Source organism: Rana temporaria, chromosome 8 (genome assembly GCF_905171775.1).
Source record: "Rana temporaria chromosome 8, aRanTem1.1, whole genome shotgun sequence".
In the NCBI taxonomy this organism is placed as follows: domain Eukaryota; kingdom Metazoa; phylum Chordata; class Amphibia; order Anura; family Ranidae; genus Rana; species Rana temporaria.
The window spans coordinates 86109182-86135992 of record NC_053496.1 but is presented as its reverse complement, the minus strand read 5'-3'; the positions used below and the strand labels follow the sequence as shown (position 1 = coordinate 86135992).

General features: G+C 44.3%; 1 protein-coding gene across 5 annotated transcripts in view; it reads left to right on the top strand.

The window, feature by feature from the left end:
• The window catches only part of PLCE1 (phospholipase C epsilon 1), a 509323-nt gene that overhangs the window by 301603 nt on the left and 180909 nt on the right, over window positions 1-26811 (top strand). For all 5 annotated transcript variants that reach the window (XM_040362142.1, XM_040362141.1, XM_040362144.1 and 2 more), the window contains 2 exons: window positions 20803-20948; window positions 23680-23938. In XM_040362142.1, coding sequence (XP_040218076.1) covers window positions 20803-20948; window positions 23680-23938 — 405 coding nt within the window. The remainder of the gene's footprint in view (window positions 1-20802; window positions 20949-23679; window positions 23939-26811) is intronic.

Genomic DNA, 26811 nt, shown 5'->3' with positions numbered 1-26811 from the left:
GTTTCTTGCTTTTATTATTTATAGTGTAGGATTACCCATATTGCATACTACTTCTAAGTAAATAATGGAAATGTCATGTTGCTTAGTGATTCAGCATGCTACACACACAATAATTTACAATAAATACACAATAATCCATTTGTTTACATACAAGACCCTTCTAGTAATCCATCATTCCAAATAGGCACTTGTTCACAATAACAGTGTTTCTGGTAAGGAGCTAGTAAGGATGTCCCCCCAATTATGTGGTAATTCCCTGATAATATAAAACAAGCCCTAAATAAATAGCATTTTAGTGTGAAAAGTCACTTTGTAATATAGTTGCCATTTTAAAAAATAATGTTTTTCACACTCAGAGCAGTCTTTTTGCATCAACTTATTGTCAGCAAGGGGACTAGGGAGGCATCTGTGTGTGCGTACTCCCAAGCTGGGCTGTCTGTGCCCACACAAACATGTGTAAGCCACTTTCATGCTCTCTCCTCACAGAAGTTTGACTGACAGGTACAGGAGATTATGGCTCCCACTGCCCTCAGTTTCTCCTATGAGACCAGGAAATTAGGAGAGTGGTGCTGAAGACAGGGTGTGAGCAGTGATATGGAGCCAAATGAACAATTACAGATGGGGATGGGTAGGACTGGTAGTGGGTAATTTTTCCTAATGCAGTGAAAGCAATAGGATGGGTTTTTACTGTATATGCTAAAAGGAGACAACATTGCATCAGGGAATGTTGGAAGGTTTTTCCCCATCTCATACCAGGAAAAATTGATCTTTCAATGGGGGGGGGGGGGGGGGGGTTCAGACCCCTAAAACTTCCCTGAGCTCCCTCTCTCTCCATCGATGTGCACAAATGTCTCGGCCATCCGAGATTCTACTTCCTGAGTGGCTGAGACACATCAGTGGCGCCATTGGCTCCCGGTACTGTCAAACAAAGTCAGCTAGCCAATCGGGGAACAGAGGTAGTAAGGCAAGGTCGGGGATCCATGTCTGAATGGACACAGGGAGCTGTGTTTCAGTTGGGTGCCCGTATAGCAAGCTGCTTGCTGTGGGGGCACTCAACAGGAGGGAGGCCAGGATCTCAGAAGAGAGAGATCCGAGAAGAGGAGGATCTGGGCTGCTCTGTGCAAATCCACTGCAATTGAGCAGGTAAGTATAAGATGTTTGTTATTTTATAGGAAATGCAAAGAACAATACATAGTGCCGTGGTTCTCAACCTGGGTGTCGGGACCCCCTCAGGGGGTCAAATGATGATTTGCCAGGGGTCACCAAATCCTGGGCTGTTCCTGAAGCCCGCACCACTCTCCCAGCCTTTCTGGAGCCTGTGGCCACCCAGCTGGGCTGTTTCTGGAGCCCACAGCCGCCCACTCAGCCTCTTCACAGCCACCCATTCAGTTCACGGCATGGCTGGGGGGCAGAGACTAGAGGTCCGCTGACTGGTGAGGATTGTCAGGTGGGAGGGGCTGGAGGAGACCCTATCTCCTGATTTCAGCATAGGTGTCACTGCTACGAGACACCACAAAGTCGGAGACACAGTGAGTAACACTACCTGTGATTATAGTTGCCATTAAAAGTCCCCACTACAGTTCTCAGATCAGCAGATGACCTTAATCAAGAGCCCCTAAGTTGGCTGATCAGAACACCCCCCCCCCCCCAGACCAACCCCTCATCCCATTTTTCCCCCACCAAGGAGTAAGAGATGAAATAAAGATAGAGAATACATGGAAGGGGGAGGAAGAAAGAAAAAAGGGAGAGAAAGAATAAGAGAAAAAGCAAGAAATACAGCTAGAGAGAGGGATGGGGGAAAAATCAAGAAATTAGGATAGCGATAGATGAAAGGTAAAGAAAGCAGAACAAAGAGAGAGAGTAGTACATCCTAAAATGTACCATATGAGGTGTTAATACTGTACGAGTGGAGGGGACTCAGGGAGCGCAAAATTTCCGTGGGTCAGGGGTGCAAATTACTTTTCTTGCCTTGGGTGCTGACAACACACGCTACGAAAATTTTACTGTTAGGCCCCATACTCACGACCAAACATGTCTGCTGAAACTGGTCCGCGGGCCAGTTTCAGCAGACATGTTTGGTCGTGTGTGGGTGCGAGCGGGCCGAATTCCAGCAAACATTTGCCCGCCGGGCCTTTTCCCAGCGGACAAATATTCCTGGACTTGTTTTAAAACAGTCCGCTGGAATCCTGCCCGCTCGGACATGTACGGTCGTCAGTACAGACCTACCGTACATGTCCAGGCGCCCGCCGTCCCTCGCATGCGTCGAATGACTTCGACGCATGCGTGGAAGCATTTTAAAGGCGGGCCGCCCACGTCGCCGCGTCATTGTCGCGGCGACACCGCGTCATCGGCGCGGCGACACCGCGGACACGCCCCGCGTATTGTTTACGCGCGGACTTCTGTACTATGGTGTGTACAACCATCGTACAGAAGCCCTCTGGCAGACATGTACGGTGAAAACGGTCCGATGGACCGCTTTCACCGTACATGTTTGTCCGTGTGTACCCGGCCTTAGGGGTCCCCACAACTTGGGAAATTGTATCAAGGGGTCACGGCACTAAAAGGTTGAGAACCACTGACATAGTGGAACATGATTCAGCAATGCTGCTTGCCATCTTCTCTGGGCCAAAGCTCATTTAACATGGTCTGTTGCAAAGTGGAACACTGGTTTGCGGTCAGGGAAATATAAATTTGACATTCTTTTTTGCCACCATGGGTGCTGCGTCCTCTAGACTAAAGAGGAGAGGGATCTTTCAGCTTGTTATCGGCGCTCAGTTCAGAAGCCTGCATCTCAGATGGCATGGGGGTGCATTAGTGCATATGGGATGGCCAGATTGTGCATCTGAAAAGGCACCATCAGTGCTGAAAGAGGTTTTAGAGCAGCATATACTCGGGCAAGAATAGGACAGCATCCCTCTCCCAAAACTCCAGCAACTGATCTCAGTTCCCAGATGTTTACAGTGTTGTTAAAAAAAGAGGGGATACTTCACTGTGGTAAACATGTCCTTGCTGTGCTTTGCCAGCTTTTTGTTGCCCTATTGCAACTTTTTTGGGACATGTTGCTGCCATCAATTTCAAAATGACCTTCTTTTTTTTCTTAAAATGGTACATTTTCTCAGTTTAAACATTTGACATGTTTTTTATTTTCTGTTGTCATTAAAATATGGGTTTGTGAGATTTGAAAATCATTGCATTCTGTTTTTATGTAGATTATGCACGGTGTCCCAAATTTTGGGAATTTAGGTTGTATCAGATTTCAATATTTTGGATCCATACGTTTAATAATTTATAGCCTCCATTATTTACATTTCACAGTTTTGAAAATGATTGAAAAAGGTTGCAAGTGAATGGTTTAGCCAAAGGTGGACTGCAGTCTTCAGTCTTGTACAGATGCACATTCTCCTCTCCGGTAATTAAATTGTTTACTCTGTTATGATTCCCTTATCTTGCAGCCAGAACAAACTGTCACTTTGTATTCTGAGCAACTATAGTTTGTAAAGCAAATGGTATTGAATGGTATGTCTTTTAACCTTTTCGCAGCCAGACCCTGTGCTCCTCTTTTACACTCAGTTGCAATTTTTCCATTGTTTTTTTATTTTTTCCCTTACAGCTTTCAGAGTTTGTAAAAGACACCCCAAACCGAGAAAAATGAAGTTCAATAGCCAGTGCGGCTCTTCTGCTGCATTCCAAGCATTGTGGAATTTTGTGCGTCGGAATTGTGTACACACGATCGTAATTTCCAACAACAAAACTTGTTGTCAGAAAATTTTTGTTGTCAAATTCCGACAGCAAATGTCCAATGAAGCCAACACATGGTCGGAATTTCCAACAACAAGCTCCCATCGAACATTTGTTGTTGGATATTCTGAACATGTGTACGCGGCATATGGCTATCCTGAGGTGTCTTGCGTATTCCATGAGGGATGAGAGATAGGCAGTACCTCGGAGCCAGGTTACTTCAAAGTGGGTCAATACCAAAACTTCAGTATGTTCCGATGGGGTAAGGTCTCAGAACCAGCCCAAATCAGTTTTCTAGTTTTAGATAGTGGAAAAATAACATGGAACCATCAAACACTGGTCCATGGAAAGAAGAATGGTGAGAAAATATAGCTTAACAGAAAGGGTAAGAGGAATGGGGACACGGGATGGTATAGGAAAAAGGGGGGGGGCAAGGAGGGAAGGGAGAGATACCGAGTGTGAGATCACAGAACACTGAGGTGGCAGTCAAGGAGGGCTCTACCCTCATCAGAGAATCCAAATCGACCAGGACTTGGAATAGCGTTCTTGTTGCTGGCGTGCTGAGAGAACCAGGTCTTCCAGCTTGTTTATTTCTCCTACCTTGCGGAGCCACATCCCTATTGTCCGGGGTTGTAGGGATTTCCATCTAAGAGGAATGCATGCTTTAGCGGCATCTAGGATATGGCGTATGATGGATTTTTTGTATGCTTTCCATGGGATATTGGAGGCATGGAGAAGGAAAAAGGCCTGATCGGCCGGTATTGGGTATTTGAGCAATGCGTTTAATTTGTTTCCAGAAGTGTTCTAATTTGGGACAGGTCCAAAAAGTGTGGAGGATGGTACCCCGTTCTCCAGCAATAATCAGAAGTTGCAGGGAAGATGTTATGTAATCTCACCGGCAATCTATACCATCTCGTTAAAATTTTAAAATGAGTCTCTTGCACTTCCGTGCAGATAGAGGACTTGTATGTAAACCTGAGGATGTGTTGTCGTTTTGATGATTTGCCGAGGTCCCGTTCCCATTCATGGATGCAACCTAGAGAGTGGGGTTCCAAGGGCGTGATCAGTATTAAAGGAGTTGTAAAGGAAAAAAATTTTTTTGCTGAAATGACTGTTTATAGGGTATAGAGACATAATAGTTAACTGATGCCTGATGAACAATGAGGACATGAAACCAGGACTGCAGTAAGGTAAAGGAAGCTATTTAGCTAAAAAAAAAATCCTTTAGTGACCCTTTAAGCCAGGGATCCTCAAACTACGGCCCTCCAGCTGTTGCGAAACTACACATCCCATGAGGCATTGTAAAACTCTGACATTCACAGACATGACTAGGCATGATGGGAATTGTAGTTCCTGAACAACTGGAGGGCGGTAGTTTGAAGACCCATGCTTTAAGCACTTATATTGTCTGTGTATTGTATACCATATCCTAAGTGCATTTATTATTATAGGGCATGTGTTTATGGAGTGATTGATACTGTTGCAGAATCCAAATCACTTTCTGTAATGATACCTTACTCTGTGATCCCTTTACTTTAAACCAACTTCTCCCCTGTAACCCCCCCCAAAAAAAATACTGCTTTGTAGTATGTCTTGGGGTCTGGTACTGTAGGTCCACCATCTACTTTCTCTTTACTCAATGTAGTAAATTGCATTCTTGGGCTCTTATCCTGCCAAATAAATTTCAAAAAGAGAGATCTTTCTTAAATATCGTTTTGGTAAATATATAAAGGATTTGGAATTTATATTCTATTGTAGGGCGGGGGCTGTCACTGCAATGCCTGTGTATGTCCTACACAATAATTATGGATGTCACTGATTTTTCTGGTGTGGTGTGGCTCTTTCTCTACATTTAGTCTGTGAGTGTGGATGGCTTGGCTTACCTTTGGCACCCAGAGTTTAAGTGGCAATGGGTAGGAATGGCTTTGACATGTTAATGTCATCCAAAAGTGTTTTAGTGATGGTTAATGTTTAAACTGAAAGGATTGTTGGAGTCGAGAAGTATTTCTATGCTCAATGCATATAAAAAGGAGCAATTTATTTATTGTATTTCCTTTTCTACACTGTCATATTTTAAAAGTGAAAGAACGGTGTCTATTATGATGCTACATTCACTTTTAGCTTGTATGTAACCTTTTCTTTTTCAGGTCACATGTGTAGAGTGTGTTCTCTTATGAATGCCCTATCTATTCAGTATGAACAGGATTTGTTTAGATGGGAATTAATCCTGCTGATTTCTGTATAAAATCTGTATTATAATGGCTGTAAAAGGCAGACCATTTCTGCACTGTTCGAATATGAGTTCATTGTAAGTTCTCACCTTACTTGACTGAAGAAACTGCTCTGCACTTATGCAACCGATTGTCCATCTGGGTCTCTTAACTATTTATTATGGTATGAAGATGAATAACTGGGATCTGTTGTAGTTTGGTTTTACACCTGTGAATTGTGATAGCTTGCATTTTGCAGTGCATGCATTACCATATTGCATGATTGCCAGAATGTTGCAGTGATATAAATTGTAAACAGCATCCCAGTGCAAGTGTATTGTTGTGATGCTCTTCACTAACAAACTAAAAAAGTTCCTGTGTTTATTTTTTTATTTTTGTGGTAGAGTATGTTGGCAATCTATTCAAAATGAATAAGCTGCCTTAAAGTGATTGTAAAGTCTTGTTTTTTGTTCCATTCAGACACAGGGCTGCGACCAGGCCCTGCCCCCCCTCTCTCCTGATTGGCTAGCTAACAGCAGCGGGAGCAAATGGTGCCGCTGCTGTGTCTCAGGAATCAGGAGATAAAGTTATGGACGGCTGAGACACTTGTGGACATCGCTGGACAGAGGTGGGTCTCAGGTAAGTTTTAGGGGGGCCGAGTGGGCTGCTGCACACAGAGTCTTTTTATCTTAATGCATAGAATGCATTAAGATAAAAATGCTTCTGACTTTACAGCCTTTTTAATGTAATGTGCGTCAACATGTAAAATAGCACACGTTAAGAAACGGTTCACACTTAGGTGGCACAACTTCGGGGGCGACTCCGCAAGGCGTCCTGAAGACGACTTTAGAGGCAACCTGCAAAATTACCTCTGTATAGAAGTCAATGCAGGTCACCCGAGCCGCCCCCGAAGTCGTACAAGAACCTTTTTCTAAGTCGGAGCGACTTGCGTCGCTCCTATTAGAACGGTTCTATTGCATAGAATGGGACGCGTGACGAGTCGCCCCAGTGTGAACCGGCTCTAAAGTGTTATTTTAATCATGAATTCATCTGACCTATTTTAACCACTATGGGGGTTATTTACAAAAGGCAAATCCACTTTGCACTACTAGTGAAGTGCAGCCACTGTAGATCTGAGGGGGACATGCAAGGAAAATAAAAAACAGCATTTTAGCTTGTACATGATTGGATGGTAAAATCAGCAGAGCTTCCCCTCAGGTCTACAGTGATTGCACTTTCAAGTGTACTTGAAGTGCACTTGTAGTGCAAAGTGGATTTGCCTTTCGTAAATAATCCCCTATGTGTTTTAGCTCATTAGTTTTTTTTACAAAGACAAAAAGCAATGAGTATTGCAAAATGTTTGACTAATAATTTGTGGAACATTGGTGTATTATTAAGTGCATTTACTGTATATGCCTTTTGCCTTTATGCAGCAATACCAGACACCAAACCTAGCAATACTTGAAAGCCCTAATATCCTGTCGTAAACCAGTGGAAATACCACTGAACCTGCGTTGGGAATACCTCATGATACTTGATTAGTTATGTGTCGGTCATTTCATTTTTCTTCTATACAAGGATATTGCAAGTTCTGCACAATGGTGATCTGCTTGTTTGACATCTTTGTCATAGGCCGCTTCTTGTATTTGTTTCCGACTTTTCAAATGCATAATACAAAAAATAGACAGTTTAACTTAAATTATCAGATGAAAATATTTTAGTTTGCTCTTGTGTGTGATGTAAATGCAGCAGTGTTCAGTTCTTAGTGCTGTCAAATGTAGCGCTAGCCCCGGAGGAGCCACTGGTTAGATTTGGGATGGCATGATTATGTTACCTTTGCGATGTGTCTAGGGATGATGATGAAGGAGAGGATGGTGATGAGAGCAAATGACAGAATGTCCAGACAGCAGGGTGACGTTTTCTGTGCTTTTATTAATGGTCCAACACGACCAGCAGTCATCTTGAGGTAGACAGAATAGGTTGGTGAAAGGAGAGAAACTTGCAGATTCAGGCCTCTAGATAAGCAAAGCAGTCCTGCTTCAGGATAATAGCTCTTGCTTCGTCGCCACTCCAGCCGGAGTGGGTATAGTGCCCCCGGACAGGTCCCTGTCACAGGCCTGGCAGTGTCATGAACAATCTCGGCCACTAGATGGCAGCAGCGGCACTTTGGCGCGCGCGGGCGCGCGCACTCGCAATCGCGGCGCAATCGCGGCACACTCGCGCACCGTAATGCGCACGGGCGCGCGCACCGGCGGCAGCGCGCGTGCACGTGAGGACGCCGTTTTGGCGCCAAACTCGGGTTCAAAAGGATCCTGACCCCTGCACTCATTGCTGACCTGTCTACAGCGCCCCCTGTGACCCTTGTACCCTTGTTCCTGTTATACCTGATTCCTGATCACCCGGCTTGTACCTGTCTCTCCCTGCCTGCTGCCTGCCCTGACTACGGATCGCCTGACCATTCTCCTGCCTGACCCACTGTACTTCTGCTGCCCGCCTGTTGCCGACTCTGCCTGGATTTGACTCTGCTGAACTTCCGCACCTGTACCGGATCCAATACCCATCAGCGGATCCCTCTGCTGGGACTTGTCCCCACTGGACTACAATACACCTTCCCCGCTGTTGCTGCCTCATCTGCTTCCTGCATCTTCACCTGCCTATTGGGTCTGCCAGCCTGCACCTGCTTCCCTACGCTGTCCGGGACCTCTGGAGCTCTTCTCAGCTCAGCACCAGCGCTGCAACCGGCACTCGTGCAACTCTGTACCCCCGAGCCCCCTGTCTGCTCTATCAGGGGTCTCGTGGTCAGAGGAGCAAGGGCAGCCACTCCTTGCACGTCGGGCTCGCCAACCAGGTACGTGACAGTACAGGTCAGCCATGTCCGAGCCCGCGCAGGGAGTGGATCCCATGCAGGAACTCTGCCGTCACCTTGAGGGACTAACCCAGGCGGTCCGAACCCTGCAAGAGGGTTATACAAGATTGGAGAACCGCGTCCAGGCCTTATCAGTTCCAGCTCCCACTGCTGCAGCCGCGGGTAATGCCACCTCACCTTCTGTGATCATGTTGCCACCAGAGCCCAAGGTCCCTACACCGGAGAGGTTTTCAGGGGATCGGAGCAAATATCGTGCCTTCCGGAACGCCTGTGAACTATTCTTTGCCCTGCAGCCGAGGACCTTTTCCTTGGAGGCCACCAAGGTGGGGTTCGTGATCTCACTTCTATCCGGAGAACCACAGGCTTGGGCCCATCGCCTTCTGGAACAAAAGAGCACTTCCCTGGACACCCTAACCACCTTCTTTCAAGCTATGTCCTTGCTTTACGAGGATCCACATCAAGCTGCCACCGCTGAGGCCGCCCTACATGCCCTCCAACAGGGTCGCAGACCAGCAGAGGACTATGTGTCTGAGTTTCGAAGATGGAGCTCAGACACCAGCTGGAATGATTCGGCCCTTTGCTACCAGTTCCGCCTTGGCCTCTCGGATTCACTTAAGGACGAGTTGGCTCGGGTAGGTGTCCCTGAGACTTTAGACGCCTTAATTAATTTGGCAGTCCAGATTGACAGACGCCTGAGAGAACGCCGGTCTGAACGAACCACCGGTCCGTCACGTCCAGTCTGGATGTTGCCGCGGGTACCCTCCTTCGCCAACTCAGCTCCACCGGTCCCAATGACCTCTTCACCACCCGACACTTCGGAACCCATGCAGCTGGGGCTCCTTCGTCCATCTCTTACCCCAGAAGAGCGCCAACGTCGAAGAAGCAATAATCTGTGCCTATACTGCGGGGAATCCGGACATTTCGTGAGATCCTGCCCGGCGAAGCTTCGTAAGTCCCTCTTTTTGTCGTCTGTCCATTTACCCGCTTTCCCCAAGAATTGCTCAACTCATCTGGCTGTCTCCGTTGTCTTTCAGCTCCCCGGAAGGAATATTCCGGTCCACGCCATAATTGATTCCGGAGCGTGCAGTGGTTTCTTGGACCAGTCCTTCGCCACCAGACACCGTATTCCTCTGCGTTCTAAGACTATTGGACTTTCTGTACATCTTGCAGACGGATCTGCCTTAAAATCCGGGCCGGTTGTCCAAGAGACTTTGCCTCTGGCTACAACAATTGCCGACATCCACCACGAACTTCTGTGCCTAGATATTATCGAGTCACCCATATTTCCTGTTATCTTAGGTATGCCGTGGCTACAAGCCCACAACCCACAGATCAACTGGCTCTCTGGGGAAATTACCCTCAACTCTCCTTACTGTCGTCAACATTGCCTGCAAGTATCACCCTCCTCGTCTCCCCTGCTCTGCATGGACTCTGACCCTGAAAGTCGTCAAGTTGTTCCTAGTGCATACCACGACTTCCTGGACGTGTTCAGTAAGAAGGGAGCTGAGACCCTTCCTCCGCATAGGGCCTACGACTGCCCGATAGAGCTCCTCCCAGGAGCTGAAATTCCCTTTGGGAGAATCTTCCCCTTAACAGGACTTGAGCTTGAGAACCTAAAAACTTACATTGATGAAAATCTCAGGAAGGGGTTCATTCGCCCATCCACCTCTCCGGCAGGGGCTGGGATTTTTTTTGTAGAGAAGAAAGACCACTCCCTCCGCCCCTGTGTGGATTACAGGGAATTGAACAAAGTGACTATTAAAAACCGGTACCCGCTACCCTTGGTACCTGAGTTATTCCAACGCTTGGGCGCGGCAGTCATCTTCACAAAATTGGATCTCCGCGGGGCATACAACCTGGTACGGATTCGTGACGGGGACGAGTGGAAGACGGCCTTCCGAACCCGCTTCGGACATTTTGAATATCTGGTCATGCCCTTCGGGCTTTGTAACGCCCCTGCCACATTTCAACATTTTGTGAACGACATCTTCAGAGACTACCTCGACCTTTTTGTTATTGTGTACCTGGACGACATCCTCATCTTCTCCCCTTCCCTAAGCAAACATCGGGAACATGTGAGGTGTGTACTCGGCCGCCTACGGTTGCATGGACTTTATGCAAAACCCGAGAAGTGTGAGTTCGAGCGCCAGGACATACAGTTCCTGGGTCTCATAATTTCAGTGGAAGGTATCAAAATGGATCCTCAAAAGGTCTCTGCAATCCTTGATTGGCCGGCACCCAAGGACAAAAAGGGTGTCCAGCGTTTTGTCGGCTTCGCAAATTTTTATAGAAAGTTTATCCGAGGGTTCTCCAGTATCATTGCCCCGATAACCAGCCTAACCAAACAAGCCAGTCGATTTCAATGGTCCCCAGAGGCCCAGTCGGCTTTTGAGAAGCTCAAGGACTTGTTCGTATCAGCATCCATCCTCAGACATCCTGACGCTAGCCTACCCTACATCCTAGAGGTAGACGCTTCAGAAACCGCTGTTGGGGCAATCCTCTCCCAAAGACAGGGCCCCAAGGCTCTCTTACACCCTGTTGCGTTTTTTTCCCGCAAATTGTCTGAACCTGAAAGGAACTATGGTGTGGGGGACCGGGAACTGCTGGCAATCAAGGCCGCCCTGGAAGAGTGGCGATACCTTCTGGAAGGCGCAGCCCATCCGATCCTGATATATACTGACCACAAGAATCTTGAGTACCTCAAATCTGCTAAAAGACTAAAACCACGTCAGGCCAGGTGGGCATTATTCTTCACAAGATTTGTGTTCCACATAACGTACAGACCTGGGTCAAAGAATTCCAAGCCCGATGCCCTTTCCCGTATGTATGGTGACTCAGAAATCTCTACTCCTCCGGACACCATCTTGTCCTTCAAAAACTTCTTGCTTCTTCAAGAAGACCTGCTATCGCAAATCAAGCAAGCCTCTTCCAGCCTTCCTCCCCTACCGAGTTTGGATCTTCAGCTGAAGGATGGGTTGTTGTGGCATCAAGACAGAATTTTTGTACCTGAAGGTGTACGGGTCACCGTCCTAAGGTTTTGTCATGATCACAAGCTGGCCGGTCATTTTGGGGTGCACAAAACATCAGAGTTGTTACAGCGTACGTTCTGGTGGCCCCAACTTTTAACAGATTGCAGGAAATACGTGGAGTCTTGTGCCACTTGTATACGGAACAAGGGAAGTAAGTCTAGAGCCTGGGGATTACTGAAGCCACTGTCGGTACCAGAAAGACCCTGGAAGATGATCTCCATGGATTTCATCGTTGAACTTCCCCGGTCGGAGGGCTTTACCACCATCTTTGTGGTGGTGGATAGACTCTCCAAAATGGCTCACTTTTTGCCCATGAGGGGCACACCCTCTGCTTCCGAAACAGCAAGGATGTTCATCAAAGAAATTGTGAGACTCCACGGGGTCCCTGCAAATATTGTATCCAACCGGGGGGTACAATTTACGTCCAGGTTTTGGAGAGCACTCTGCGAAGCCCTTAATATCGGCCTGTTGTTCTCCTCAGCGTACCACCCGCAGTCGAACGGTCAGACGGAGAGAACTAATCAGACTGTTGAACAATACCTACGCTGTTTCTCTTCCTTTTCCCAAGAAGATTGGGCTTCCTTGCTGCCCCTAGCCGAGTTTGCGTATAATAATATATTATAATAATAATAATAATAATAATTATGCAAACTACGGCTTCCACCCCTTGTTCATGTCTAACTCCGTCCCTGAAAGTACGGTACCCGCGGTCCAGGAGACTTTGAACTTTTTCAGCACCAACAATAAGATTCTGCAGGAGACCATGACCAAGACGCAGGAGTATAACAAAGAGGTGTTTGACAGGAAAAGGAGGGGGGAGCTTAACCTAGAACCAGGAGACCAAGTGTGGCTATCCACTCAAAACCTGAAACTGGCATGTCCATCAAAGAAATTGGGTCCAAAATTTTTGGGTCCCTTTCCCGTCAAGAGGAAAATCAATAACGTGGCGTATGAATTGGAACTGCCTGAATCCTTCCGCATCCATCCAGTGTTCCACGTCACTCTTCTCAAACCTGTCGTCCCTGATCCTTTCCCTCAGAGGGACACCGGGCCTCCTGAACCAGTTCTAGTCGACGGTGAGGAAGAGTTTGAGGTGGAAGCTATCCTGGACTGTAGGAAGAGAGGCGGCCAGATCCAGTTCTTAGTGAAATAGAAGGGCTATGGACCCGAAGATAATTCATGGGAACCAGAATGTAACATCCATGCGGAGAGATTGGTCCAGTCCTTTAAAGATGCTCATCCTCTTAAGTTGTCTCAGTTGGGCATCCGGAGGCTGCCCATTGGAGGGGGGCAATGTCATGAACAATCTCGGCCACTAGATGGCAGCAGCGGCACTTTGGCGCGCGCACTCGCAATCGCGGCGCAATCGCGGCACACTCGCGCACCGTAATGCGCACGGGCGCGCGCACCAGCGGCGGCAGCGCGCGTGCACGTGAGGACGCCGTTTTGGCGCCAAACTCGGGTTCAAAAGGATCCTGACCCCTGCACTCATTGCTGACCTGTCTACAGCGCCCCCTGTGACCCTTGTACCCTTGTTCCTGTTATACCTGATTCCTGATCGCCCGGCTTGTACCTGTCTCTCCCTGCCTGCTGCCTGCCCTGACTACGGATCGCCTGACCATTCTCCTGCCTGACCCACTGTACTTCTGCTGCCCGCCTGTTGCCGACTCTGCCTGGATTTGACTCTGCTGAACTTCCGCACCTGTACCGGATCCAATACCCATCAGCGGATCCCTCTGCTGGGACTTGTCCCCACTGGACTACAATACACCTTCCCCACTGTTGCTGCCTCATCTGCTTCCTGCATCTTCACCTGCCTATTGGGTCTGCCAGCCTGCACCTGCTTCCCTACGCTGTCCGGGACCTCTGGAGCTCTTCTCAGCTCAGCACCAGCGCTGCAACCGGCACTCGTGCAACTCTGTACCCCCGAGCCCCCTGTCTGCTCTATCAGGGGTCTCGTGGTCAGAGGAGCAAGGGCAGCCACTCCTTGCACGTCGGGCTCGCCAACCAGGTACGTGACAGGCAGCCAGAGTGTCACTTAAAACTTCTGGGAAGGAACAAGTCTCTGCCACCGACTTGGCTCTAGTAAATTTAAGATAAGTAATGAGACCTCTGCCACAGGCCTAGTACTCAGGAACATGGATATTAGAGCGGATCCTCCCAGTGAACACAATTTGCCTGAATCTTCCTCAGGTAGACTTGTTAACTTGGGGTCACCGACTGACAGTTTGCAGCATACAACCTGTCAGTGTCCAGTCACCCAGATCCCCGATGGATCGTCTAAGCCTTATTGGAGCACCTGCCTTTGGGCTCACCTCAGACCGTCTTCCCACCGAACAGCACAACTCGCTTGGGATCTTCTCAATAGGAGATGGGGGACCCAGTAAGTCACTGGGGCCCCTTGGCAGCATCAGTCACTCCAGGCCATGAGGGCCCAGAGTCAGGAACTCCGCGTAGCCTGGTAGGCCATCTCGCCGGGGCCAATGATGTGCGCACACCCTAAAGGTGGGTGCCGCACCTGGAACGGGCGAAGAACCTCACCAAAATGGCACCTGTCACAGAAATACCCTCCCCCAGCATGCCCCGCGAGGGAAACACTCCTCTAATTGACTGCTGGAGAAAGGCACTCCGCCTGGACCCCTCTGGTGCCACCTGCTATCCAAAGATGGGAAGGTATCTTTGGAACACACTCTGACACCACAGGACAGCCCAGGGCTGACAGAAACCCAATTTAATAGATCAACACGGATGAGAGCAAAGTAACTCTCTCATCCCCCAACTAAATTTGACACAGCACCTGTACTGAAAAGTACACAGGCGCTACACAAAAAACGCAGAAACAAATGTTCATATGGGAGTATACATATAACAATATAACATTGTGTGTACTGCAGACATGTTGGAAAGGGAAAAAAGAGGGGATTAGGTTCTCTGGTTTATAAAATCCTGTTTTCAAAGAACCTCATTATATTCTAGTTGCAGTTTCCTTCCAGAATAATAAAGTCATAAACGTCTGTGCCTGCTTTTAAAATTGAACTTAGGCATTAGCATTCCTTAAAAGGGTAAAATTGTTATTCTGTAAGAATGCTGGCCTTACTAAACATCCAGTGTTTTGGTATTTCTCCTGTTAAAAAAAGAAAAGAACGTAAATAATGGCACTGAAATAAGGTTTCCCTTTGTGCTTGCCCTGGTAACATTGCAGCTTTTTCTTGTAATTTTTTCTACATGTTATTAACAGATTCCTCTCTCTTTTGTTTTTTTTTAATAATTAAAATTGTGCCAACAATTCTCCAGAATTCTTTATTCTTTAGCAATATTAGAGCTATTTTCAGAACATTTGCAACTCTAAATCGTGTAGTTGTAGTTTATGAAGCTAGACTTTATACTGTCTCATTGCATCACATCTTAAAGAGGTCCTGTTTTCCATATGCTGCAGCATGATAAAGGGGAAATTGTACTGCAAACAATAAAAAAGGAAAGCATACATTAATTGAGACTGGTACAGTTTTTTACTTAACATCAAAGCAATATCGTGGGTTGTAACTTTCCTTTCCACTGATCATTTTCCAGATTCTGATCACTTCATCCTGACTTTTTCTCATTGGTCACACCGTTATGCATTCTTGCTGAGCTTCACAGCACATGTCACAATTATTTGGAAAATGAATAAATTAACCACTTAAGGACCAGAAGGATTCACCCTCTTAATGACCAGGCCATTTTTTGCGATACGGCATTGCATTGCTTTAACTGACAATTGCGCCGCTGTACCCAAACAGAATTTATGTCCTTTTTTTCCCCACAAATAGAGCCTTCTTTTGGTGGTATTTTATCACCTCTGCAGTTTTTATTTTTTGTGCTATAAACAAAAAAAAGCGTCTATTTTGAAAAAATATATATATTTTTTGCTATAATAAATATCCCCCCCAAAAATATAAAAAATAATTAATTTCTTCCTCAGTTTAGGCCGATGTATATTCTTCTACATATTTTTGTTAAAAAAAATCGCAATATTGATTGGTTTGCACAAAAGCATCTACAAAATAGGAAATAGATTTATGGCATTTTTATTTTTTTTACTAGTAATGACGGTGATCTGCGATTTTTAGCAGGACTGCGACATTGCGGCGGACAGATCAAACACCTAACTGTCATTTTTGTCATTTTTTTGGGGAACCTGTGACATTATTACAGTAATCAGTGCTAAAAATATGCACTCTTAGGGCCAGATTCTCGTCCAGCGGCGTATCTTTGCGGCGGCGTAACGTATCCGATTAACGTTACGCCTCCGCAACTTAGACGGGCAAGTGCTGTATTCTCAAAGCACTTGCTCCATGATGCGGCGGCGTAGCGTAAATCGGCCGGCGTAAGCCCGCCTAATTCAAATTTGGAACGGGGGGCGTGTTTTATGTAAATAAGAAATGTAAATGTTCTGTGACCCGACGTGATTGACGTTTTTCACGAACGGCGCATGCGCCGTCCGTGGAAATCTCCCAGTGTGCATTGCTCCTAATACGCCGCAAGGACGTATTGGTTTTGACGTGAACGTAAATTACGTCCAGCCCCATTCACGGACGAGTTACGCAAACAACGTAAAATGTTCAAATTTTGACGCGGGAACGACGGCCATACTTAACATTGGTATGCCACACTTACGCCACCATATAGCAGGGGTAACTATACACCGGAAAAAGCCTAATGTAAACGGCGTAACTTTACTGCGTCGGCCGGGCGTACGTTCGTGAATTCACGTATCTAGCTGATTTACATATTTCGACGCGTAAATCAGCGTACACGCCCCTAGCGGCCAGCGTAAATATGCAGTTACGATCCGACGGCGTAAGAGACTTAGGCCTGTCGCATCTAACAGATATCTATGCGTAACTGATTCTAAGAATCAGGCGCATAGATACGACGGCGCAACGCAGAGATACGACGGCGTATCTGGAGATACGCCGTCGTATCTCCACTGAGAATCTGGCCCTTATTGTACTAATGACACTGCCAGGGAAGGGGTGAACGTTAGGGGCGATCAAGGGGTTAAATGTGTTCCCTGGGTGTGTTTACTAACTGTATGGGGGACTGTGTGACTGGGGAAACACACAAATCTGTCTTCCTGCATAGCAGAAAGACAGGATCTGTGTGATCTCCTCTGTGAGAATGGAGATTTGCCTTGTTTACACAGGCAGATCCCCATTCTGTCACTGGAGGGAACGCTCGTGGGTGGCCGGCTGACATCGAGTCTGCCCCACCCACTGATTGCCTCCCCCGCTGGCCATGAAATAGCGTTCCCGAGCTGATGTACAATGACAGCGATTCGCAGGAACGAGCCAACCTGCTGCAGTATAATAACGGCGGCTGGTCAGTAAGTGGTTAAAATATATTTTTTCACAAAGTTGCCATTTTATCCAGTTATTTCTCACACAGCATGAGCATACTTAGAATTTAAACCCAAAACACATTCTGCTATGCCTCCTGAGTATAGGGATACCACATGTGTGAGACTTTTTTACAACCTACCCACACAGTGGGTAAAATCCAAGGAGCACCTTCAAGTGTTTCTAGGGACATAGAACTAATTTCCTGACTACCTATCACATTTTTGGAGGTCCTGGAGCACAGGACAGAAACACCCACAAAATGACCACATTTTGTTTTTTATTTGTTTACAAACTTTTATTGTAATAATAATGAATGGTTGCACAAATGTAATGACAATGTAATCAATAATAGAAAGTCAGTAGAATTGTACATAGTATATCATTCAGTCAAAGTAATTATTGTTATACAATAGTAAAGGTAAAAATAAACAGGTAGCAGTATTTAAATGTATTGTAATCTAGTAGTATCTTATTTGGTATGGGTAGTGATGGTTAAGAAAAGGGGAAGGGAGAGGAGAAGAATATTGAGTATTATGGTATGTTCCAATTCGACCATTTAGAGTTATAAATATGGAGGCTGTCATTTAAGGTATGATATATTTTCTCAGAAATTTTATAAACCTCTATTCTCTCCAATACTTGTGACCAAAGGATAGTATTAGATCTCCAATTAAGGGCTATCATCCATTGGATCGAGCTGCATAGGGAATGGAATAATCTCATGTGTGAATTTGGAATATCTGGAATTGTTGCATATAAAAGACAGATTTGTGGGGTAAGAGATTTTATGACCATAGGATGACTCAAATTTAGTTGCCACACTCCATATTTGGTCTAGAAAAGGGCAGCTCCAAAATGTATGTAATAATGTGCCTTGTTCTGAGCAACCTCTAAAAAATGACCACATTTTGGAAAGCGAGCACCCAAAAGTATTTTCTAAGACGTATGGTGAGTCTTTTGAAGATTTTTTTTTGCCACAAGATTTTGGAAAATGCAGAAATAAATTATTTTTTTTACACAAAGTTGTCAATTTAATAAGATATTTCTCACACACAGCACAGGGAAGCCTAGAATTACACCACAAAACAAATTCTGCTACTCCTCCTCTTCCAAGTATGGCAATACTACATGTGTGGGAGTCTTTTTCACTGTCTGGACTGAATATATCTTGGACATTGTATCTTGCATATCACATAAATCAACCAACTGTATCAAAACCAATGTACTGTAATGGTCACCTCTATACACGTGATTAGGGTATATATTTTAGTGTAGCGTCACCTATAGCAATCTTAGTTCCTATGAATTAAGCAAGCCTGGCCTTCTGGTACATGGCTGCCCCCAGGAATGCCATGTTCACTGGTCAGGAAGTACAGGAGGCTAAAGAAAGGAAGAACAAAAGAGTTCCTGTTTTTCAGTTGTCTGCCAGGGAATGGCTGGCAATGATGTCTCTCGGAAGCATAGTCAGTGGGTTGTACAGGTGAGTTAGTTCAGGTACAAGCAGAGACATGGTCAGCAAACGGGCAAAACAGAGGTTGAGGCAACAGACAGAAAAATGGTCAATTAACAGGCCATGGTTAGTACAGATGACAGTCAAGGACACCAACTGTGACTGGTTGCACTTCTACGGTTCATGCGTGAGGTTGCAGGTCGGTAAAACCTTGTGTTCTAGAGCCGTGGTTTTACCGACCCTCAACTGCTCCCTCCTTTTGCTGCAGAGGCAGTAACTGAGGGGTGTACACATGCTATAGCTGCAAATCTTTGCTTCACAGCTGTTATATCTCCTGTACACCCGCTGATAGTGACCCATTCAAGTGGGGTCTAAGGGGTTAAAACAGGTGGTGAGGGGCGATACAATGCCTCCTACCTGCCTGTCCAGTGCACTCTGAAGAGCAGTCCAAACCTGGATGGCTCCTCAGAGAGCATCGCACATGTGAAGAAGTCCTTATGGTGACACTATGACTGGTATAGTGGTGATCAGGGACACTGTAACTGGTGTGCCGGTAATTATGGACAGTATGACTGTTGAACGCTGATGTTGTAACTGTTGTGATGGTGATCAGGGACACTGGGACTGGTGTGGCCATGGTCAGGTGCACTGTAACCGGTGTGGAGATGAACTCTGATACAACCAGCTTGTCCGGTGAAACTGGTGAGGTTTCCCTTTCTTACCTCCCAATTTCCAGCAACTTGAGGAGGTTTTCCTTTTTTAGTAATTGGTCATTATAATTTTAACTGTATTTGTATTTTTTTTTTTTTTTACACTTATTATAGTGATGATCACTGTAATAGGCAATCAGTAAGCCAGCCTAAAGGTTTCATTTATGAAATATTGTGTACTGCTTTGATGCTGTGATTGATCACAGCTATCACATGGTACAAGACCTCTGTGACTGACCCTGGTACCATGAGATTGCTGTAACCAATCACATAGCTCACACAGTAGTAATCAATGATAGCATTGTTTACTACTATGATCGCTGTGTCAGTAATCCACTGTGTCTGTGAGTCATAGATCGTGCCACTGTGTGTTCTAGAGAGGTACAGGTATGTCCACCCGCATCAGCTCCCATCTGGCCATTTATATACTATGGCTGGGCGGGAAGTGGTTAAAGGAAAAGATGGAAGATTTTCTTAAGGAGACACTTCCACCTTTCCCTAAATGGTGTGGCTTTAGTTGTCACTGTCTAGATTCAGGTGACATTTAGTGAGAAGACCAAGTTTTCTACACAATTTCTTTGTTTTACTTGTATGTATTAACTTAAATTTCACAGGATCACTTTTGTTGTTTAATATTATGAATTTTTATATGATTATCAACATAATTGGTATTGTGTATTACTTTTTGAAAAGTTGGAGTATCTTTACTGGGTAATATCTGAAATTGTGCATATATGAATATTGATACATTTCACAATTGAATATCACTCTTTATGTCCTGCACTTCGTTATACATTAATTGGGAAAATGTACTAAATCTGGTGCAGCTGTGCATAGTAACCAATCAGCCACAACCCACCAGATTCGACTTTGCCCTGTAACATCGGTCAGACTTTAATGAACAGGAATGCTACTTGAGATGAATGCAACTTGGGTCTAGTATGGATTTTGGGGGGGGGGGGTTCAATACATTCAATACAATTTGCAAGTGCTAACATCGTAGGGAAGCATTTATTTATGTACGTCATGCAACATGTGCTCTCAAAGTTGGAGTATATGTTGTACCAGTGTCAACTGACCCTAAGCTATGACAATAAAACGTATTCAGAAAAAAATTATTGAAATTTAAAATATTGATTGAGTGTTTGTCTCTTTTTGAGTATAACAATATAGTTGATGGCATACTTTTACATAAAAAAAAAAAGCTAGAAAAAGTGGTTGTATTACCAGTGATTGTTTACTTTTTCCTGCAGAAAATAGACAAATGAAATCTGGAATCTAAATGGCCTCTAAAAATTATGCAGTTTGCTTACGGTTTCATAAACCAGTAGCTTTAAAGATTGTCTTTTAATATGAGAACTGTTAAACCTCTTTTCTGCATTTCACCAGTTTATTTCTATTTGAATTCTCTTTTTCAGGTTAGTTCTTGGGTAACCTGGCTGATTCTTGCTGCGGGGTCCATGGAGGAGAAACGGGAAGCCTTTTCTCACTTGGTGCACATAGCAAAGTGCTGCTGGAACATGGGCAATTACAATGCTGTGATGGAATTCCTGGCAGGGCTCAGGTACGACTTAATTGAGGAGAGGCGAAAGCAGCTGTTATAAACATCAGTTGGCACTTTGTGAGATAGTTTTAAATAGCCAAACAATTACAAACTTTTGTGAACTGTTTGAAAGTAATCTGAAGAGGTCATAATGTTTACATGCTTAAGGCAGTCATGTTTAATCTTTTAAAATATTAAGTGTAGTTAAAGTAAATTTTAATGTTGGTGAAGTAGCTAAAAGAATGGAAAACATTAATGATGCATTTTAGTGTTTGCAGAGCTAGATAACACTCAGTCTGAACGACATGATCAATATTTAAAGTATTTTTATTTTATATACATTTCACAGCCTTTTATGTTGGCATGAAATATCCTGAAACGCTTGCTAACAGTGTAGACAAGTGTTCTTGTAGTTCTTGTAAGACATAAATCTCAAGTGTTTCCACTCTGTAGACAGCTCAGCACATGGATAGCCTGTTGAGACTAATCCCGCGTACAGACGGTCGTTTTTTGTGATAGAAAAAAACAACGTTTATAAAAAAAAAAAACAACGTTTTTCAAACTTCATTTTCAAAAACGATGGAGCATACACACCATCGTTTTTTTCCAAAAGCTCTAGCAAAGCGCGGTTACGTTCGGCACGTACGACGGCACTCTGTTCCATTCAAACTCGCGTCCTAACTTGCTTCTGAGCATGCGCGGGTTTAAAAACGTTGTTTTAAACATCGTTTTAGCGTACACACGGTCATTTTTTATGACACAAAAAACGACGTTTTGAAAAACGACACAAAAATTTGAAGCATGCTTCAATTTTTTTTTTGTCGTTTTTCAGAAGACATAAAACAACGTTTTCCCCACACACGGTCATTTAAAATTACGTTTTTAAAAACATCGTTTTTTTACATCACATAAAGCGACCGTGTGTACGGGGCATTATTCTACATGTTTGCATTTATCCTAGGCAGTAAATCTAGATATATTTTCTGAACTTGTCACAGTTTAGGTATATGAAACACTAGTGTGTCTTGATGGTCCAGAACTTGAAGTGGCCTCATATAAGGAATGTGTCTGTGTTTTCCTAACAACTAATCAGATTTTACTTGCCTATCTTAAACTTTTCCACCTCAGAAGACTTGGGTTTGAAATGTTTTTTTCTGGGGGATACAAGTTAGTTATATCTCTGTAGGCAATAATAATATTAGGACCAGTATGCCGACACAGAAAATTGCAACTTGTTAATGGATCTTGCTGTCTTAAAAAGATTCACACTCTGCTCCACTAACAGCACTCAATGTTGGCTTTTACGTGGCCCAGGATGCACAAACTTCGCAGTAAATGGGAATCTTTGACATCTTTGAAAACCTGTGATTGAACACAGATGGTGATTTATAAATTATTACAGAGAAAGAGGAACACATTTCTAAGTATGTGCAGTGTTAGATGAGTCAAGGGGATTGCAGTGGGTCTTGATGGTCCAAAGAACAGGGTAAACTTTCCCCACTTGTTTTTCTCCTTGATAATCTGTGTCTTTGGCCACAGTGCTGGTCACAACTGCCACATGTAGGCTCTATACAGAGGCTGAAGTCTAAAAATAGTTACAACTTGCCACATACCATATTAAGCACATTAAATTATAACCAAAGTAATTTTTTTTGTTTTGGATAGAGTAGAGAGAGATTGGAACACTTGTCAGTTTTTTTTTTTTTTTTTTTTTGGAGAACTGACAATTCTTACAGGGTACTTGTCAGGTTTTTATTGCTTTCTGTGTCCCCAGTGGTTAGATTCACCCTATTTGTCCTGTTTACTGTTAAAATCGAAAGTGAAAGTAAAAGAAAACCCTAATGTTTGAGTTGTCACCAGAAAAGTAATAGACCCTATTGGGGTATCTTCTATTGGGTACACTAGCTCTGGTGACCCTTTTGACAAACAGGGATTTCCTCATTTTAAACAGATTTCCTATCACTTTCTGTTTAGGCTATGGGCCAGGAAGTGAAGGGAAATCTCCCCAATGGAACACAGATAGTAAAAAATAAAACTGATGGGGATTATAACCCCCCCTTACTATATCCAAAATGTACAACTGAGGCCCCATACACACCATAGAATCCATCCGCAGATAAATCCCATCAAATGGGTTTCTGCGGATAGATCCTATGGTGTCTACATGCCAACGGATATTTATCCGCAGAGAAATCTCCCCTGGGATGGATTTCCAGCAGATGGATATTTGCTGACATGCTCAACAAATCCATCTGCTGGAATCCATTCCAACGGATGGATCCGCTCGTCTGTACAGACTTACCGGATCCATCCGTCTAAAGGGATTCCCCGCACGCGTCGTAATGATTTGACGCATGCGTGGAATTCCTTATATGACAGCGTCGCGCCCGTCGCCGCGTCATAATAGCGGCGACGGCGCGACACGTCATCGGCAGAGGATTTCAGCGCGGATTTCAATGCGATGGTGTGTACACGCCATCGCATAGAAATCCTCTGAAATCCTCGAGAGGATTTATCCGCGGATACGGTCCGCTGGACCGTATCTGCGGATAAATCCTCTCGTGTGTATGGGGCCTAAGGCTTTGCCTTTAGTTCTACTTTAAAATGAGTTCTGCAGTGATTCTTCATGGTAAATTATGTATGCAGTTTAAAAAAAGCAATAAACATATTTTTATAGACTGCTTGAATGGATTTATGCATTACAATGGATACTGCTTGGCAGCCATAAAAAATGTTTTCACTTCTTTAACAGGTCTCGGAAAGTTCTGAAAATGTGGCAATTCATGGATCAACATGATATTGAAACTATGAGAAGCTTAAAAGATGCCATGGCTCAGCATGAATCATCATCGGAGTACAGAAAAGTGGTGAACAGAGCACTGAATATACCTGGTTGTAAAGTGGTTCCTTTTTGTGGGGTGTTCTTGAAAGAACTGTGTGATGTTCTTGATGGAGCAGCAAGTCTGATGAGACTGTGTCCTCGCTATGATTCTCAGAATGAAATATTGGAGGTAAATGCACATTAATACTCTTTCCTTCTTACCGCTAGTTAGGAGTCTCAACCTTTATATCCTTTTTAAAAAAAATTCTAGCTTTAATTTGTGAAAAATGTATAGGGACTGCTATTGCTGACCTCCCTAAGAAAATGCTACTTGCATGGCTTTTATGTTGACCCACTGCCTTCTGTACACTAAGGGCCAGATTCAGGTAGAATTACGTTATGCCGCGGCGGCGTAACGTATCCCATTTACGTTACACCGCCGCAGGTTTACAGCGTAAGTGCCTGATTCACAAAGCTCTTACCTGTAAACTTGCGGCGGTGTAACGTAAAGCCACTCGGCGCAAGCCCGCCTAATTCAAATGGGGCGGGCACCATTTAAATTAGGCGCGTTCCCGCACCGAGCGTTCTGCGCCGAACGTTCTGCCCTAAGTGTCCTTACACTGGAATAAAGTAATATTCATTGGTGAAGAAACACAGTGGCAAAAATAATTATTTGATCCCCTGCAGATTTTGTAACACATGATAAATACAAATACAAATTTTGTAACACATGATACAAATGTTCTAAATTGAGTTGCAGTTCAAAAGAAGTACTTGATCTCCTACCAACCAACAATAATTCTGGCTACAGTATGTGCTCATGTGGTGCCCAGATTTGTCCTGTCAATATAAGAAGGTGCTCCTAACGACAACTCGTTATGTGTATAAAAGACAACTGTTCACAGAACCTCTTTCTGCCATTCAAACCTCACCATCTTGGGCAAGAACAAAGAGCTGTCAACGATTGTAGACCTGCACAAGGCTGAAATAGGCTACAACTAAGGAGACAACTGTTGGAGCGATTATTTGCAAATGGAAGAAATACATAATAACTATCAATCGCCCTCGGTCTGGAGCACCATGCAAGATTTCGCCTCATGGGATAAGGATGATTATGAGAAAAATGAGGGATCAGCCTAGAACTACACGGGACGAGCTTGTGAATGATCTCAAGGCAGTTGATACCACAGTCACCAAACAAACCATTGGTAACACAATATGCTGCCATGGATTGAAATTCTGCAGCTCCCTCGAGGTCCCCCTCTTCAAGATGACACATATACAGGCCCATCTGAAGTCTGACAATAAACATCTAAATGATTCTGAGGGCCATGTATTTTAAAATCTTGGATGAGAACCTTCTTTCTCAGCCAAAACACTGAAGATGGGTCATGGATGGGTCTTCCAGCATGACAATGACCCAAAAGATACCACCAAGGCAACAAAAGAGTTGCTCACAAAGAAGCACATTAAGGTCATGGAGTGGCCAGGCCAGTCTCCAGACCTTAATCCTATAGAAAATGAATGGAGGGAGCTGAAACATCGAGTTGCCAAGCAACAGCCAAGAAACTTTAAGGATTTAGAGATCTGTAAAGAAGAGTAGACCAATATCCCTCCTGAGATGTGTGCAAACCTGGTAACCAACTATGAGAAATGTCTTACTTCTGTGCTTGCCAACAAGAGTTTCTCCACCAAGTACTAAGTCATGTTTTGCTTAGGGATCAAATGCTTACTTTGTAAGAGACTTATTCCAAGGAGGTGGCAAGAGGTGGAGTGCCCCTTAATTTGGGAGTGGATAGATGCGGTTGAAGAAACTTACAAAATGGAAGAAGTAAAAGAGGGCATAGAGGGTAACAACATTTTACAAATCACGAAATGGGATGAATGGAGGACTTTCAAGAAATCGTGGAGTTACGCAGAAAAATTAAGGGTAGATACTTAAAAGATACACTAGAAGAAAATTGGAGAGAACTAGAGATATAAGAGATTGTTTAAGGTGAGATAGGGGGGATGGGGGGGAAGGATAAGGGGGGGGGATAAATGAAATTGTAATCCTTTTGTGCCCCTTAAGTATGAGGAGTGACATTTAATAATTAACTATAATATATATTCATATATAAAAAAGACAAAAAAAAAAAAGGAAAAAGAAAATTTTCACACAAGAAGAAGCCACACTTATGATGCAAAACCAATATAGAGATGCAATGGGCTGGTACGCAGAACATGAGCATATAATGCACACTCTATGAGGTTGAGTCTGAAGTGAAAGGAAAAAAAAAAAAATGCTTACTTTGGTCACTAAACAGCAACTCAACTGGAGATGAAGGTCCAAGTTTAGGGAGTGTGTTTGTGAGTCTCCTGTACTTTAAGAACTGATAATACTAATATATCAGTTGATGTCAACCTGTCAAGCCTAAAAACTGGCTAAGCTACAGCCCCTCTTGTTGCTAGGATGCCTCCTCCATTTAACAGTCCAATGCCAGAGCCACTACTGGACATTAACCACTTGACCTCCCGAAGATTTATCCCCCTTCCTTCCTGACCAGGCACTGCATTTATTTTTTGAGCTATAAACCAAAAAAAGGCAAACTATAGTGATTGGTAGGTGCCGGCTGACATCAAGTCTGTGGTTCACCAGTGGAACGCATTTGTGGCCGCTACCCAGGAGTGCAGGATCACATACATATATACATGATCCTGTGCACAGCGACTTCCCTGTGGCAGTAAAACTAAGTGGTTAAAGTGGAACTAACTCCCCCAGTCAACATTGACTATGTTTAATCCCTATGCTGTAGCATTAGTAAATAAATAAGAAAGTATATCATTGCAATTTTAAAATAGCAACTTTCTGCAAAATGGTGGAAATTGAACGTGCATAAAACTATAAATAACCAAATTTCTGTAAACATTTGGAGGTATTAATTTTTCACTTAGAACTTTCAGAGTTAGCCCCCCCCCCCCCCCCAACTATATATTTTCTAAACGCATAGGACCAGTAGAATAAAAGGTAGGTGCTACTGATTTTTAAGGCCCCACAATATTTGTAAAAATGTTTACCAAAAC